The sequence below is a fragment of the Gadus chalcogrammus genome, chromosome 5 (assembly GCF_026213295.1).
Source record: "Gadus chalcogrammus isolate NIFS_2021 chromosome 5, NIFS_Gcha_1.0, whole genome shotgun sequence".
Lineage (NCBI taxonomy): Eukaryota > Metazoa > Chordata > Actinopteri > Gadiformes > Gadidae > Gadus > Gadus chalcogrammus.
In genome coordinates, this window is record NC_079416.1 from 14,226,686 (window position 1) to 14,243,763 (window position 17,078).

At 45.7% G+C, this 17,078-nt stretch overlaps 1 protein-coding gene across 1 annotated transcript in view; it reads right to left on the reverse strand.

Annotated features, from left to right (window-relative positions):
• ltk (leukocyte receptor tyrosine kinase) overlaps positions 1-17,078 on the reverse strand; it is a 44,507-nt gene that overhangs the window by 23,457 nt on the left and 3,972 nt on the right. Inside the window, exons 2-9 of the mRNA XM_056590495.1 lie at positions 12,793-12,900; positions 11,567-11,722; positions 11,094-11,316; positions 4,408-4,547; positions 3,846-3,974; positions 1,629-1,781; positions 913-1,013; positions 239-399 (exon numbers count right to left, since the gene is read on the reverse strand). Of these exons, the coding sequence (XP_056446470.1) occupies positions 239-399; positions 913-1,013; positions 1,629-1,781; positions 3,846-3,974; positions 4,408-4,547; positions 11,094-11,316; positions 11,567-11,722; positions 12,793-12,900 (1,171 nt within the window). The remainder of the gene's footprint in view (positions 1-238; positions 400-912; positions 1,014-1,628; positions 1,782-3,845; positions 3,975-4,407; positions 4,548-11,093; positions 11,317-11,566; positions 11,723-12,792; positions 12,901-17,078) is intronic.

The following is a 17,078-nucleotide window of genomic DNA, read 5'->3' on the forward strand; positions in this document are numbered from 1 at the left end:
ACTCACTCAAGTCCTCTCCTACATACTATGCACTGTAACACATGTGCTCGGTCTGAGCCATTTGAAGTGTTTTTCAGATCCCTTGAGCCAGAACCCAGACCCCTGTGGTCTGAGAGTCCGACCCCTCAGTTCATATCCTAGCCATATGGTCCTCCTCAAGCTGCCCTGGTCCGCATCGCACTCAGCCTCTCCTCCATATCCAGCTCCAAGTATAACTGGTGATCTGAAGGCCTCTTACTGGTGACGGAGGCCCGTGAGGTCCAGGGAGACGTCCTGCCAGTCTTCGGCCCACTGGTTGTACCGCTCCCACAGCGGGGAGGGGCCGCTGCTGCCGTTGGTTTCCACGGAAACGGCCAGCGTGCCGTTGAACTGGCCAAACATGTACACGGAGAACCGCAGCTGCAGGGACATCGTCACAGAACACATCGTGACTAAAGCATTCGTTACATTACACAGGGAGTCAAGACATCGGTACAATAGACTGCGAGTCAAGACATCTTGACAGAACACATCGTTACAATATGCTGGGAGTCAAGAGGAACATCGTTACAAGACCCTGGGAGTCATGGACGGACTGTACAAGGATAGACTGCTAGACGGACAGCTAGAGAGAGAGTGAGATACATAAATAGACAGATGGATGCACAGTTAGATATAGATTGACATGAGGAAATAGGATTGGTCCATAAACACACTGACCCTTAATAAATAATAAGGGGGTGAGACGGGGAGAGAGACACCTCCGACCTCTGTATTGTTCACCTGCTTTGGCAATGTGAATGTTTATTTTGTCAATAAAGCTATTTTGAATTGAGTTGAATTGGATTGAGACAGACAGAGAGAGAGAGATAGAGAGATAGACAGACAAAGTGATGATAATCAGTCAGATAGATGGAGAGCTGGACAGCCCACCTGACAGGTATTAGCAGACACAGGCGGAGGTAGAGTGGGGCTCTGGACGGACGCACCCCGGGAGGAGGCTCCCTCTTGGACCCTCAGGAACAGGAAGTGGCCTGAGGAGCACAGCATGTGGATGGGAGCGTGAGGAGGTAGCGGCCCATGGCGACCGCCGCATGGAACCAGTCAATCTCTCGCTGATAAATTGCTTCTGTCGTTGTTTTGTGGCCAAGCCAAACTGAGTGAATCAATCAACAGGCTGCAAAAATATTTAACAACCCATTTGCTCAAATCCCTCAAAATCCTTTTAGCCAGCGCTCGATTATCCCCCAGATGTCTCAGAGCTGGAGCCGAACCACCCCACCATAAACAAATAGCTTCGGAGTCCTATCATTACATATGGAAGTGATCTCCAGAGAAACGCTGCTCACGATCACTTATGCCGCGCTCCGCTCTCAGAAAATACAATCAAGGGCGGTCGGTAAACATGAATAACCCGGAAGGATTTCTGTTGCCCCAGAACACGAGGAACCGAGGAGGTAGTGGAGATGAATGAATGTCCTCCATCCATCCCTCAAGCCTTATCAGCCGACTACAATGGGAGCACACTCGATCTCCCAGCGTTGAGAGGACCTTTTTTTTCTACCAACTCTTTCCACTCCATTAATCATTAAGAAATGTATTTCCCCGGGAGTCCTCTCTGGAGCTGAAACCAGAGGCGCCACACATACCTGGTGTTCTCCTCAGTCCATCCCCCTGTGGGTCCACCCCGGTCTCCATCATCTGCTGACCTGTGAGCCTCCTCCACGAGGTGGGCTGTGTGGACACGGACCAGCCACACGCGTCTCGCTCGAAGGAACAATGGGAGCCCAACGGCAGAGCGTCTGGGAAGGGGGAAGGGACACGTGCATCCTTATGTTGAATGTATAGATTTAATGCAAGGTTGATTATTACATCTGCCTCTGCAAAACATCTGCTCGCCATTTTTGCCTCTGCCCTTGTGCTAGTTTCCTCTCCGGTACGGAGACAACAGAGCTGATTTAAAACATTTGATCGGCCATCAAGGGTTTTTCCTAGACTGCGCTCGCTGTATTAATTAACCAGGCAAGGCTGCTGCCTATTTTCGGCTTGCGTGCGTACATCCTGCCCTAAAAATAAAGCACTACTTCTGTGCCCTTAAGTTTTTTCGTTGCTTTGATACCAAAGTTGAAGAACGTGCACTAAACAAAGAAACAAAACAAAAGTGGTTAGTTGCTGCTGCTTATAGCCAAAGGGTTTACAAGAGCGAAGGTCAGCGCTGTTTACTTTAATTAAGACAGACCGGGCTCCAAAGGCCATGTGATATAATGTAATGTAATGCAGACAATATATAAGGCTTCCTATAGGTGGAGATGGGCAGAGAGAGAGAGAGAGAAAGAGACAGAGACAGAGACAGAGACAGAGAGAGAGAGAGAGAGAGAGAGAGAGAGAGAGAGAGAGAGAGAGAGAGAGAGAGACAGAGACAGGGATAGAGAAAGAGAGGGGCTAAATGTCCTCTCCCCCGGGCTCCACACGCTGAGGTCTCTAACGAGCTCCCCTTCCACTGATCCCATTAGGAAGCTGTTCGCTTCCAAGGGCCTTTCCCTTTTTTTGAAATGATGGCTGTTTGACTAAACCTTAAAAGGGTGAGAGAGAGGGAGGATGGGAGGCAGGTAGGGCGACGCACCTGGAGAGAATATTTATGACCATCTCACTGGTTGCTCCAGAAACCAAAAGCATCTGGCGGGTTGAATGAATAGACATTTCCCCTCACGTACGTTTTCAAAAGCCAGAGACTGAATATCAAATGAAAATATTGAGTGAGGCGCGGGGTGCCCGGGGCTTGGATAAACTGTTTTAATACGATCTCATCATGCACCTCTTCAATCCAGTTGGAAGCTGAGATTCCAGTGGGAGAGCGTAGGAAGGAACCTGGTTTCACTTTCCAAGAGCTACACTCTAGTCTACACCCACACTGTGAGCCGGTCCGGCGCCCAAAGAACGATGGGAATTCCTACGTGAAATGCGATATATGATTTCTACCGAGTCACCCCGATGACTCTCGCTCTCGCTATCTCACACGCCAACAAAATGAAGCAGGCTCCCCTGGCTCTACGGCCGAGGCACTCAGCTCAGCGTTGGGCGGGCCGAGCGGAGAGCTGTCCGAGGACATTACTCTCCGAGGCCGTTGCTTTAATCCAGCTAATGTACACCGACCCAGCCAGCTCCCCCGCGTTCTGTTCCTCTACTCCAGGACTCTCAGGCCTGTAGCTCTCCCCCAAGTGCTCCCAGCAGTCCCCCAGGGCTGTCCCACTGCTCCCAGTCCCCCAGGGCTGTCCCACTGCTCCCAGTCCCCCAGGGCTGTCCCACTGCTCCCAGTCCCCCAGGGCTGTCCCACTGCTCCCAGTTCTCCCACTGCTCCCAGCGCTGTCCCACTGCTCCCAGCACTCCTACTTCTTCCAGTGCTCCAATTCCTCCACTGCTCCCAGCACTCCCAGTACTACCAGTACTCCCACTTCTCCCAGTACTCCTAGCGAGCACTGCTCCAAGTGCTCCCATCGCTCCCAGTGCCAATTGAAGCGTTCACTTACCATTGATCAAGTGAATCTGGAGTCACACCCTTTCCTTGAGAGGTCAAGGTCGCAGTAGTGCAGTGATTCCATGGGAGTATGTTCAGGACTTTTATTTTATCACATTATTTATTTATTCATTTACATTATTTAATAGTATTTGTATGATTTGTCTGATTAAATGATCATACCATAACGCCTACATTTAAATATATCACCCTTACTACTATATAGATGTATCGATAGATATCTATATCTATAGACATAGATATCTATAGATATAGATATATAAAGTGGTATTTCCCATCCCATACACATTACAGTCAGTGACCTGATTGGCTGGGTGGAGGACCGACTCACCACAGATGAAGCCCTCGTCTTCCCCTAGGGGACAGTCGCTGTGGAAGTCGCACACCAGGCTCTGGTCCAGGCAGCCCCCCAGCTCGCACTGGAACCCTCCGTCACAGTCCAGGTCCCGGCCAAGCGGCTCTGCAAATCAGGAGCAGTTGCAGGAGGGGTCCGGGTTTATGCCTTCAGTATCTCATCACTTCCTGTCCTCTGTCTGTTTGTAAAGCGGTGTTGAGGGGCTAGAAAAGCGTTAGTGTTTTTGAAAATCTTTGAATCAAAGAGTAGGATTAAAAGTATAGGTCTGTTTAAAATCAGTAACACCGCCGCCGCTCCATCCAGTGCAGGGAGGTTCTGATGAGAGGTGAGACACACAGCAGGCCAACACATACCTACAGGACCTAATGAGTCATGGGCTCCAGAGAGAACGCTGCATGTCCAGTATGCTATGCCTGTTTGCTGGGTGGGGCGGTTACGATCTGAACGCTCTGAGACTGGGTTCTCAGTGAGTTCAAAAGTGAGACAAAAACATCAGAACTAAAGAACACCAGACTCGAGCCATAGGTTCACAATGTACCCGTTTCACAGTCGACGAACTCCAGAGAGTCCAGGGCCAGAGTCGCTGCCTCGCTGTCCAGACAGGCGGAGTAGAGCAGAGTCACCTGGAAGGGCTCGTTCACCTGGCCAATCGCAGCGTCCACAACCTCCCATGCAGCCCTTCATTGACAAATCAGAGGAGAGCAACAGTCACAACTTCATATATCATTACATTGATAGGGAGAAAGCTATTTTAATTTCTTCTGTAGTATTAGATCAAGTAAATAGTATGCTTCTTAAGTTACTTTGTAATTGAGTAGAAAACAAAAGGTTAGGAAGTAATTTGATCCTGGCGCACAATAATCATTATATATTAATACATTATTATTTCAAATGTCAATAGAGGTACATATGCAACCCGGACAAACTGAATAACGCCTGCAGCATGCACAGCCATGCAATGGATATGACCCTAGCAATGGAGATGATGTTCAACATTTAATTTGAGATATTGAGCTCCACAAGGTTTAGGTTTTGATATTTGACGTCTTCTCTGTCCCTAACACCGGTACTGTAGACCTCCAGCCAACCCAATGAAAATTGATTTGATGTTATCCACGTGATTATCAGCACAGTAAGAACTCTGAAGAAGGATTTGGAACACAAACAGCATCTCGAGGAGAACTAAGCGAAGACTGTACACGACCTTGATGTTACTTGTCTTGCTGTATGGATGCGAGACATGGAAACTGAACAAGGGTGATGACAAGTTAGTCGATGTATTCAATAACAAGTGCCCGCGCAGAATTCTCCGTGTCCGATAGCAAGATCATATCAGGACTGAGGACCTGCTTAAGAGAGCTGAGATGAAGCCACTTAGTGAGGAAGTCAAGATCAGAAGATGGAAGATGATTGGCTATATCTTGAGGCAGAATAGAGAAAGTAATGGCAATGTGGCAATGACGTGGGCACCGTAAGGGAAAAGAAGAAGAGGAAGACGTCACCTAAGACAACGTGGAGAAGGACTGTGGAGAAAGAGAGGAGAGATGGTGGCTGGGGCTCATGGGATGAGGGGCGAGTTTCAGCAGCGGACCGAGAGAAATTGAAAGGTTCTGTGAAGGCCCTATATGCCACAAGGCATTGGGCGGACAGATCGAAGAATATGTTTTCAACAAATAGAGTCAAGGCGTTACCATTGCTTTTTATAAGCTTTTCGTTGTTTTTAAATGTATGTATGTATGTCATATGTAAAATGTACTGCAGATATATTTAATATGTAAAATTGACTGCAGGGCGCAAACAGATCGGTATTTATCTGATGCTGTAAAGCTGAACCACATCAGGCTTAGTTAGAGGGCCAGCCAATCGGTAATGCAGGCATAGGCAGCATTTAATCATCAGATTTTATTTTAGGTCATAGTGCGTTCTACTGACGTTACCTAGAAGTTTGTTTATACCCAATGCACTGTAGGGAAGGGTCAGAAATAGACTTGTCTTCATACACACACCCGCATGGTAATGAGTGTGTGTCTGTCTGTGCCTTTAGTCGAAACTCAAACATAATAGAATTGCACAATCCATTACTGCACTACACGCACACAACCCAAAGAGCACGCAGCCACAAAACGCTGTTTGCAAATGCCCATCCATCATTCTTGTGTCCAAACCAATTACAAATAGATATATCAGCAGGGGCTGCTCCTGGATACACGAAGCCTTTTAGCCACTCAGAGGATAACTGGACTGAAGCATTAGATCAATAAGAAGTAAACACGCCAGACAACAGATGAACAAAGCAGATGTTTCCTCTGAGAATCTACAAGTCTGCAGTTGTGCACCGCATGTCACAGATCATAAAGATTTTTCTTTCCGTGCCTCTTTTGTGCGGCAGACGTCTCAAAACATCATTCTGCGCCGTTCGCCTTGTCCTTAAGACCCTCGCTCCTCAGAACTTTGATGAACAACGGAATCCAGTCCAACAAACCACTTCAATCCATCCCCTCGAATTGGACGTGACGCAGGCGTTGCAATTGATCGCTGGAGCGTAAACAATACTCAAATAATAATAAGAACGGCCGTTTAAGAAGTGAGCAAGACCCAGAGAACCCGAGTCTGCGGCCTGAGTTCTGAGATCGTACGTTGTGCTGCGCTACGAGGGAGGACCCGAGACGTCACGTCATCTCATACACAACATAGCTAGGCTTTGTGACTTCGCCAGAAAGATGTGTCGGCATCGATTAATTCTCTCTGGCCCTCTACCCGATAAGGGTAATGATGAGCGTTATAGTAGACTATTGTCTCTAAATCGCTGGCTGGCCCTATATAGCTCAGAGCAGGGCTTTGGTTTCATAGATAACTGGCCCTCCCTGTGGGGTCGCCCTGGTGTGCTCATGAGAGACGGCCTACACCCTACTGGGTTAGGTGCCTCAATTATGTCAAAAAACATAGATAGATGTCTTAGTCAGGCGTGACTCATCCACTCACAGCACGCTGGGCTGCAGGAGTTTAGTAAACCTGCTAGCAACATGATAGTCTACGTTGCAGAGTCTAGAACAGAGTCTAGAATAGCAGATGGGTTAGCTGAACCAGGATCTATTGCACCACGTTTCAGAGCTGAGTGTTAACCGGACTCCCTCTGTAACTAACGCTGTACCTATATGTACGGTGGGCCAAAACTGCATGTCAAACCGCATGTCAAATCGCATGTCAAATCGCATGGTAAATCGCATGACGCATGACGCATCGCATGAAATTAACGCTGTACCTATATGTACAGTCGTGCAAAATCGCATGTTAACTCGCATGACAGAGCTGAGTGTTAACCACACTCCCTCAGAAATTAACGATGTACCTAGTACAGGCGTGCAAAATCGCATGGCAAATCGCATGATAAACCGCATGTCAAATCAAATACTAACAACTAACCGGACTCCCCCTGAAATTAACACTGTACCTATATGTACGGTGGCGCGGCCCCGCTCTGTCTCGAGGTGTAAAACCCGCAGGCGAGCGCCGCGACCAGTATGTCCAACTCTGGCGATCCCACTGATCGCCTCAGAGCTGAGTGTTAACCAGACTCCCTCTGAAAATAACCCTGTACCTATATGTACGGTGGTGCGGCCTCGCGCTGTCTCGAGGTGTAAAACCCGCAGATGAGGGCCGCAACCAGTATGTCGAAACCGCGGTATCCCCTTGACCGCTTCAGAGCTGAGTGTTAACCAGACTCCCTCTGAAAATAATAAAAGGGAAGTACTCAGAATAGGGTTCATGAACATAAGGTCGCTTTCATCGAAGGCGCTCTTGGTCCATGATTTAATTATTGATAAAAAGATCGACATACTGGGGCTTTCTGAAACCTGGTTAAAACCAGATGAGTTTCTAGCCTTAAACGAAGCTACTCCACCCCATTACGTTAGCACCCAAGTATCTAGAGAAGTTAAGAAAGGTGGTGGAGTAGCCCTGATATCTAATTCTAAGCTTAATTTAAAGCCGAAGAATAGATATATTTTCAGATCCTTTGAGGTGCTAGCGCTCTGCACCTCAGCTCCTCGAGAAGCAAAACGAGTTCCAGACTCTTTTGTTTTAGCTGTAGTATACCGTCCTCCAGGACCGTATTCAGTTTTTATGGATGAGTTTTCTGACTTTGCAGCTGATTTGGCTACATATTCAGACAATATTTAGCTTATTGGGGATTTCAACATTCACGTGAATAACCCGTCTGATGCCCTCAGAAGGGCTTTTCTGTCCATTACAGATACGCTTGGCTTCAAACAGCTCATCCAGCAACCAACCCACATCGGTGGAAACACGTTGGATCTCGTTCTGACCCGCGGTGTTGACATTTCGCAGCTAGTGGTCTCTTCCTACACCTCAGCTTTATCAGACCACTTTTTGCTCACTTTCCAAGTGGTGGTATCCTGCCCCTGCGACGATCAGCAAGCTACTTTCAGCTGTCGCCGCATCACACCTGCAACCATTACAGCTATGGAAGATAAGTTATCTGGTTCACTTGCACCTCTCTGTAACTATAGTGGTTCTGTGGAGTGCCTTACTGATGACCTCAACATTGCCTTGTCTGTTGCCATTGATTCAGTTGCTCCGTACGTAACTAAAAAACGAACATTGAAAAAACCAGCTCCTTGGTTTAATGCAGAAACTCGCATTTTGAAGCGAAATTGCAGGATCCTTGAACGCAAATGGCGCTCGACTAAACTTGAGGTCTTTCATCTTGCATGGCATAATAGTCTGATCACCTATAAGGGTGCGCTGACTATCGCCAGGAACGCCTACTTTTCTAGTATCATTAATTTGAATAGAAATAATCCTAGATTTCTTTTTGACACGGTGAGGAGTCTCACTCAGAAACAGAATCAGACCGTAGGCTCCTCGATCTCGGCAGGTGAATTCATGGATTTCTTTGAGAATAAGATTCAATCAATTAGAGAGGAAATTGATGCTTACCGGGCGGCTAATCCTACACATCCTGTGGGGCAGGATGGGGTTCTGCCAAGTAGGATGGTGAACTCTGACGCAACTCTTTTGGAGTTTAAGGCGATTTCCTTGGTGGAACTTGAAAGGTGATAAAGGCCTCAAAGCCAACAACTTGTATGTTGGATCCGCTCCCTTCTAGGGTTCTTAAGGAACTTTTTCCAACGGTGGGGCCTGTTATCCTCTTGCTTATGAATCTTTCGTTTTCAACAGGAATTGTTCCTTCCAATTTCAAGGCTGCGGTGTTAAAACCGCTACTCAAAAAGCCTGGCCTAGATCCTGAATTAGTCAGGAACTATCGGCCTATATCGATCTGCCCTTCTTGTCTAAGGTACAGGAAAGGATTGTAGCAAAGCAAATTGTTGACTATTTGACGAGGAATAATCTCTTCGAACCTTTCCAGTCGGGGTTCAGGAATTTCCACTGCTATTACAAGAGTTGTAAATGACATCCTTCTTGCTTTGGATAAAAACACAAGCACAATGCTTGTGATGTTGGATCTGAGCGCTGCGTTTGATACGATTGACCATAGCACTCTTCTTCACCGTCTTGAACACTATGTTGGTTTCGGGGGTACGGCTCTTGGTTGGCTTGAATCGTACCTCACAGATAGAACCCAATTTGTGCTTCATGAGGGTGCAGAATCGAAGCATTGTAAATTGCGCTTTGGCGTACCACAAGGGTCGGTTCTTGGTCCATTGCTTTTTGCAATTTATATGCTTCCCCTCGGTGACGTTATCCGCGGCTTCGGAATTAGTTTCCATTGCTATGCGGATGACACCCAGCTCTACATTCCTGTAGATTCCGGGGATTCTGCCCAGATTCAAAAGGTTGAGTCCTGTTTGGCTGCTGTGAAGGGCTGGATGTCACAAAACTTCCTACAGCTTAATACTGGGAAGACAGAGCTGATGATTATCGGATCGAAACGGGACCGGGAAAAGTTTGAGGATGTCTCTCTGTGGTTGGATGGCTTCGCCATCCCACAGAGTGCATCCGTCAGAAATCTTGGTGTCTTGTTTGACCCTCAACTATGCTTTGATCAGCATATAAGAAGTATAACTAGAATTGCCTTTTTCCATTTGAGAAACATTGCAAGAGTCAGATCAATGTTATCTGTAGTGGATGCAGAGACACTGATTCATGCGTTTGTCTCGTCAAGACTGGACTATTGCAATGCACTGTTCTCGGGATTACCGAACTCTACTACAAAGAGTCTACAGCTGGTACACAATGCGGCAGCTAGATTGCTGACCAGAACGAGAAAGTTTGATCATATTACACCTATTCTCGCCTCTTTACATTGGCTACCAATAACTTTCAGATCAGACTTTAAGGTGCTATTGCTAGCTTTAAAGCCTTGCATGGACTATCTCCATTGTACCTGAAGGACCTGATTATTCCTTATAGTCCTTCTCGGTCTCTCCGGTCTTCGGGAGCCGGCCTTCTTTCATTGCCGAAGGTTAAAAAGAAATCGGCTGGACAGAGAGCATTTGCCTATCGAGCCCCCTTTTTATGGAATAGGCTGCCATCAGCGATCAGGGAAGCTGACTCTGTGGAGCTATTCAAAGGGAAGCTCAAAACGCACCTCTACAATCTTGCATTTGGAGTGTGAAAACAACAGATGCGTAGTGAAGACTACTCTGTTTGCTTGTGCTTTTCTTATTACATTATACATTCCCACTATGTACTTTTCCGTTCTAATTCACTATTCTGTCAGTTGTAGCGTGCTGCGGGTGCTGGACTGGATGCCTGGACTCTCCTCATGGATAACCGGCCAGAACCCCATCACCATTTTAATATGATGTACATGTATTTACCTGTATGCCATTTGTGGCACCCATTGCACTCCTGACCGTCCCTGGAAGAAGGGATCCCCTACACTGCGTTTCTTCTCAAGATTTCTTCCTTGCTGATTCAAGGGAGTTTTTTCTTGCCCGTGTGGGGGCATGGGTAAAGGGGGGTGTCACAAATATTTGGCCTGTCAAGCCCTTTGAGACTGTAATGGTGATTAAGGGCTATACAAATAAAATTGAATTGAATTGAATTGAATTGAATTGAATCTCACTACTGCCCGCTTCTTCGTCTGTGTTAAAGTCAACCGTACGCAAACTCAGTGCACACCAGTGAGCTCAGGGATCCAGAGCATCAATCGATTACTTAAGCCGAGTTGGGCCTAGTTAAAGCTAGTGAAGCCTAGTTAAAGCTAGTTAAGGTGGATGAAAAAGAGAGGTTGCTAACCTGCTACCAGGTTGCTTGATAACCACGGAGACATCAGGTGTGCTGGAGGTGGTGTGTTGGACCAGAAGGGTGAGGTTCCCCTCAACCGGCCCCGACTCAAACACCGCCAGCTGCAAACTGCACAGCTCACCACTGCCTGGCAGTTCCTGGCTGCTCAGGTGGTAAACACAGCTCCCAGAATCCTCAGCAGCGGAGGAGGAGGGGCTTAGAAGCAGGAAGTGACCTGGAACAAGAGAGGTTGGATTGGAAAATTGGATAGCAGTCTGAATAAACCAGTTGCTTCACAGGGTGAATCACATTCAATAAAAAAGGGGTTAAAATTCAGATTCTCAATAAATCACAAGGATTGGCTCCACAAGCCCGCTGGAAACCATCGAAAGGCCAGATCCCCCTTGAGCAGACATGCCTCGGCCATGATGCAAGACAACAGGAGCAAATCATCACATGGTTCTCTGTACAGTCTGCAGTCTCACCCTGAGAGCTCCCCAGTGAGTGGTCTGCGATTGGCCTCCTCGTGCCAGCGTGCGTGATGGTTATGGGCTGCTGTGGGGAGGAGGTCTGCCAGTCGTCTCTGCTGCTGTGGTTTGAAACCCTCCACTGGCAGAGTGATTCAAAATCACAGGAGGTGGCTGGCGTAGAACAACACAGGAAAGCCTGTTATGTCATTTCATTTTTCATTTGATTCGTGGTGGAATGCAAGGTGATCTGAATACAGGATGCCAATTATTAAGATTGAATTGAATGTTAAAGGAGCAGTTTGTTGGATTTAGTGGCATCTAGTGTTGAGGTTGTAGATTGCGACCAACTGAATATCTCCCCTCGTCTCTCCCTTTCCAACGACGCCGAAGAAGCTACAGCGAAATGCATGACCGAGAAAATCATTCAGCCGAGAGAAGAAAAAGTAGAAAAAGCTTTAATTTGACTGTTTTTGGATCTCTTTAAAGGTTTTGAAATGCTGTAAACTATAAGAATTTTATTTTCCTGGCACTGAGTATCCTTCTACAATAACTGTCTATCGTTCAGGCCCTCGTCTCACAAAAAAAATTCTGCTTTTACTCACGCACAATTATCGCAACACAACGATTCGAATGTTAAATCTCTTTCCATAGAAGACTCAAATCATGAATGATTTGAGGTCCCCCCCTGATTAAAACAGAACATTGAATATAACAGAACATTTCTGTCAACTCTATTCCACTAGATGCCACTAAGTTCTCAACAATTCACCTTTAAGATATTATTTTGAAGACATATTCAACTGTGTGGATACAACAGGACAACTAAATGAAAAGATTTCGTTAATGGAAGTGTACAGTCTTGTGAACTAAGTAATAAATAAAAATCTACAGCAGAGCTGATATCCATTCAGCAGAGCAAAGGAGACCGAGGAAGGGAGAGGGACAGAGAAAGAGAGAGAGGCCATAGAAAGAGCAGAAAAAGGAAGAGGGAAGGGAAAGAACTCGAAACACAAAAGGTTTGGTTGAAAAAATGCTTGTCAAAACATGAATTTAAAGAGGATGTCGGTGAGGGGAAAGACATGCATATGACCTGCAATTTATTGCATCTTTCCAACATGCATGATGCTTTATAAACTAACACCATGTGACTTTTAGGACTATTGTTACAGGATGATGCGTGATAACAGCTCCATGTTGTGAGAACAAAACACGGAGATCTTAGACTGCGTGTGACCACCTACTTGACTTAAGTTGGCTTTTGGCGGTCGATTCCAAATTACGAGAAAACACATAATCGGCCAAGTTCTCCTCAAGCACCGTGTTCAGAACAGCACGGTTGGTACCACACACTGAAAACCAGAGAGAGAGAGATAGAGAGAGAGAGAGAGAGAGAGAGAGAGAGAGAGAGAGAGAGAGAGAGAGAGAGAGAGAGAGAGAGAGAGAGAGAGAGAGAGAGAGAGAGTCAATTAAATCCTTTCAGCACTCATAATTTATTTTACAGCAGCAGATCATTATGTCAATTGGGTTACAGAAATATTTGAGAATACTCATCTTGGCATGTTATTAAAAACAAATATGCTTTCATTAACATATGAGCTTTGGGTTGTCTAATAGTTGTTGTAAGGGTCATCTCGCTGAAGGATACCAGTTTGTGCGACAGGTGAAGATATATCTAACCTGTAATGCCGCCATTCATTTCTCTCATTTCAAATTTGGTGAATTTCACCAAATTTAATTCCCATGCATGTTACAGCATGTGAATATATATTATGTATGTATGATATACAATGAGTGGTGACTATACTCAAAATAGAGAATGCAGGTGTGTCAACATGTCAAATGATCAACCCAATACAGAAAAACAAAAGTCACATGAGAGACCAACTACAAACTTGGTCACGCGTCTCAGGAATAATCTCATCTCAACAGAATTATTTTTGAAGAAGTTTTTGAAACGTCTGTTAAGACGTGAGCAGAACAAGGGACCTCCATCAGCGGCCCGCTGGGGGGGGGGTGCAACATGCATGTGACAGCGCAGGGAGCCCACTAAACAAAGAGTTCATACAATGATGTCACAGAGGGTCATCCACTCAACCCCCCGCTCCGCTCTGAGGGACAACCGACGTCTGTGACCCGACCGGGACGGGGGTCACGGTGGGGGTCACGGTGCCCGGGCGGGACGGATCACTTTATTCAAGAGGCGGAGGCTAAAAGGAGACAATGTTGATAAAGAAGCACGCTGACTTGGCTAAATGAACGCCTGTTTGGTTGTTAATTATAGAAGAAAAACGAGCCACAAATAGAGACGCACATGGACACTGGCATGGGATAATTGAACAGATTGAAACGATTGACCAAAAGGTTTGTCTATTATTAGTATAAGAAACTAAATAGTATCTTAACTCTCCCTCTATCCCTCTCTCTCTCTCTCTCTCTCTCTCTCTCTCTCTCTCTCTCTCTCTATATATATATATATCTCGCGCTCTCTCTCTTTCTATCTCCCTCTGCCTCCCTTCCTCCCATATTCTCTTGTTTCCCCCCTAAAGACAGCAGAAAATCCTTCAAAATCACACAATGTTCTCGGCTGGTGAGTAAAAACATGAGCAGGAACGCCCGGGTCAGGCCGGTTCCCCGCCAGCACATCCAATCCCGGGGCTGCAAACACAGACCTCCAGCTGTGTGTGTGGTGCCGCGCCCATCTCCATCGCACATGTTCCCTTCCTGTTTGTTCAAGACCCAGAGAACCAAGAAAGTGAATCCGGCAACTGCTTCTCAACACTGTGGCGGGGCTGTCAGGGTTCTGCTGGACGAGTCTGGAGAAGAATGGTGGCAAAAGGGAGTCTGCGGTGTCTGGCTTGTGTCAGAGTCACCGGAGTAGGGACGGCTCTAGGATGAGGCTGCTTGTGTTCCAGGCCGGCTCACGGTTGATGGAAGAGAGTCTGGAAGTTTGTAATCTTGAGCAGCTCTCAGGAAACAGCACATCTGACTTCAACTGGCAAGAAACCCAGGCTGATTTGCCTCCAGAGACCTGGCTTCAAACATCCTGTCTTTTCTCTCTCCCGCCCTCCCTCCCTCCCTCCCTCCCTCCCTCCCTCCCTCCCTCCCTCCGTCCCCGTCTCTTCTTTCCTTTCATGTTTTATTTTCCTTCCTTATTTCCCTAATGTGATCCCTCTAAATATGATGGACATATGAACCCTGTCATCTTCCTGTGTCCTCTTGGATCAGGAACTCTCTCCAAACCGCCACCTCGTCCCCCTCAGCCTCGCACTGCGTTCTCCTGTCCCTCTGTCAATAGTGATTAGGATTATCACTAGACCTCGATTCTCAGCAGATATTATTCTGAGCTTTCAACGTGATCCTTGTTAAAAAAATGCACTACTACATAGCTGTCCTGCAGTTATCAACAGAGTATTGTGCATGTTCCAAGTCATGAGTAGGCAGTTCATTCAACTTACAAGAAAGAGCATAAAATGCGCTTCCAGGCCTGCAAAATGACAGTTGACAGAAATATGGTTTATGCCAAAAAAAAAGAGGAAATATGTAAAGAAACACGGTAAAGACGAAGATGGCACAATTTCTAGCTCAACCAAATCCCTGAAGGCTGCAACGCTTAAATCACAGAACTCAAGTTCACCTCCCAACTGCTCAGAGTGGAGTGCTAATCCCCCCCACTCCTGATCCCCACCAAGCCCCAGCCCCCCTAGCCTTCAATGCAAGGTCCGGTCCGCAGCCAATAGCATAGGAGCGCTGGGATGTTAGTTATTGTGTAGTAGGATTGTGTTTTTGGTCAATGTTAAGTCATTTATCGTGGAATAGTTCGTCATGAATGGCCAGACATTGTTTCCCATGCAAAACGTTTTACTAGCCTTGGTTATGTTAAATTGAGTTAAGATTTAGAACTAACACAACTCCCGAGAGTCCTGAGTATCACCAACAAAAACTCCCACAATGCATTCTGACGGTCAAGTCTTACTCTGCTAAGGACCATGGATTTACAAGGATTTCAAAATGTTTAGGAAGGTCTTGGGACAAACTCAACCACTGCGAAACATCGAAATATATTTTTGATACAAAATGAATGAGTCCACAACATGGAATGTAAACATAAATAGTACAAAGTCGGATCACAGGGTTCCTAAGGCCTTGTATGGCCCTACGTGTGTTCACTCCTAATGCAGAACATACTCCCCTCCATTGTGCTCTATACCGCTGCTCGTCAATTGGACGAGGTGAAGGTCAAGAGATTGATTCAGTCGTAGGATTAGCGTGCTTGCTTTGAAGACGGCACACAATTCATTGTTTTCTCCACGATAGAAGAGAGGGTGGAAAAATAATCTGCCTGTTTTATAAGAATAATTGAATAAATGTTATAGATAGATTATAGATAATAATAATTGTATTACAATGGTCAGTGAATGGTCAGGAGTTTACTGTCTTTCATTCTGAATGTTGTTCTTTAATACTCACATTCACCATGTGAGTTACACAACAAACTGGGCTATATATACTGTCCCCCACTATAAATTAAATTTCCGCACAATAAGATAATTAAATCAAATGCAGTGCCACTATCTTCAATGCATAGTTTGGCCCTTTGTTACCAATAAGTGGATACCTCAAACTTCCCAACAGCAGATGGGCAAACACATCGGGAAACTCTGGAAAGAGTTCATAAATGGAGGGCTTTGTATGTTGTTTTGGTCATTTTGGATAAGCCTGAAAAGCTCTGGCATTTATTGGGGATTATGTTACTAAAAACTGCACTTGAACCACTTGTGTTTTCTTGAAAAGTATTTCACACCGCAGTTTGAGGTTATTATCAATATTCACAAGAAGAACTTGAATAACGAAACATACAAAATATACAATTATAACATCACAGTAAGATATAAAGAGAAGGGCCATACTAGCCCCCATTTCCATACAAGGGAAAATAAAACAGCAAATTCTTGCAGAACTTGTTTTTGTTAGGAGAAAATCTTAACTGCTGTCAGCCAAATTAAATATATTTTAAATTATATTTTGAAGATGAAAGACATTCCACTCAACTGATGCCAGTTATCTAAATCCTACCAATAAAACCACTATTTAGGAAGGAACACAACTATAACTATATGGAATTGCATCGGACCTATAAGTCAGAGTCATGCTGAAGTCTGTAAGGATCTGAGCAGAGGATGGGGTATTCTCCGCTCTTGATATAAAAGCATTTCACTTATTGCACTCTCACTCCGTTCCTGCCACGCGCGTCAGTTGTACACTACAAATAAATCATCCGTGAATTGTAAGGATCTCGAAGAAAGAACCGGAATCAAGGAGCCCAACAGTTAACAAGATCATTAAAATGGATTATATTTATATTAGGAACTCCTGTCCCCCTTCGGTTATTCAGGAAAACCCAACAGGTGTGCATGTTAATGAATTAATCAAATAAAACTAATAACTTCAAAGAGTTTGGCCTATCATATTCTAATACAGAACTGAATTAAGCTAGATCCCATTTCCATGCATCACTGATTAGCCCTCC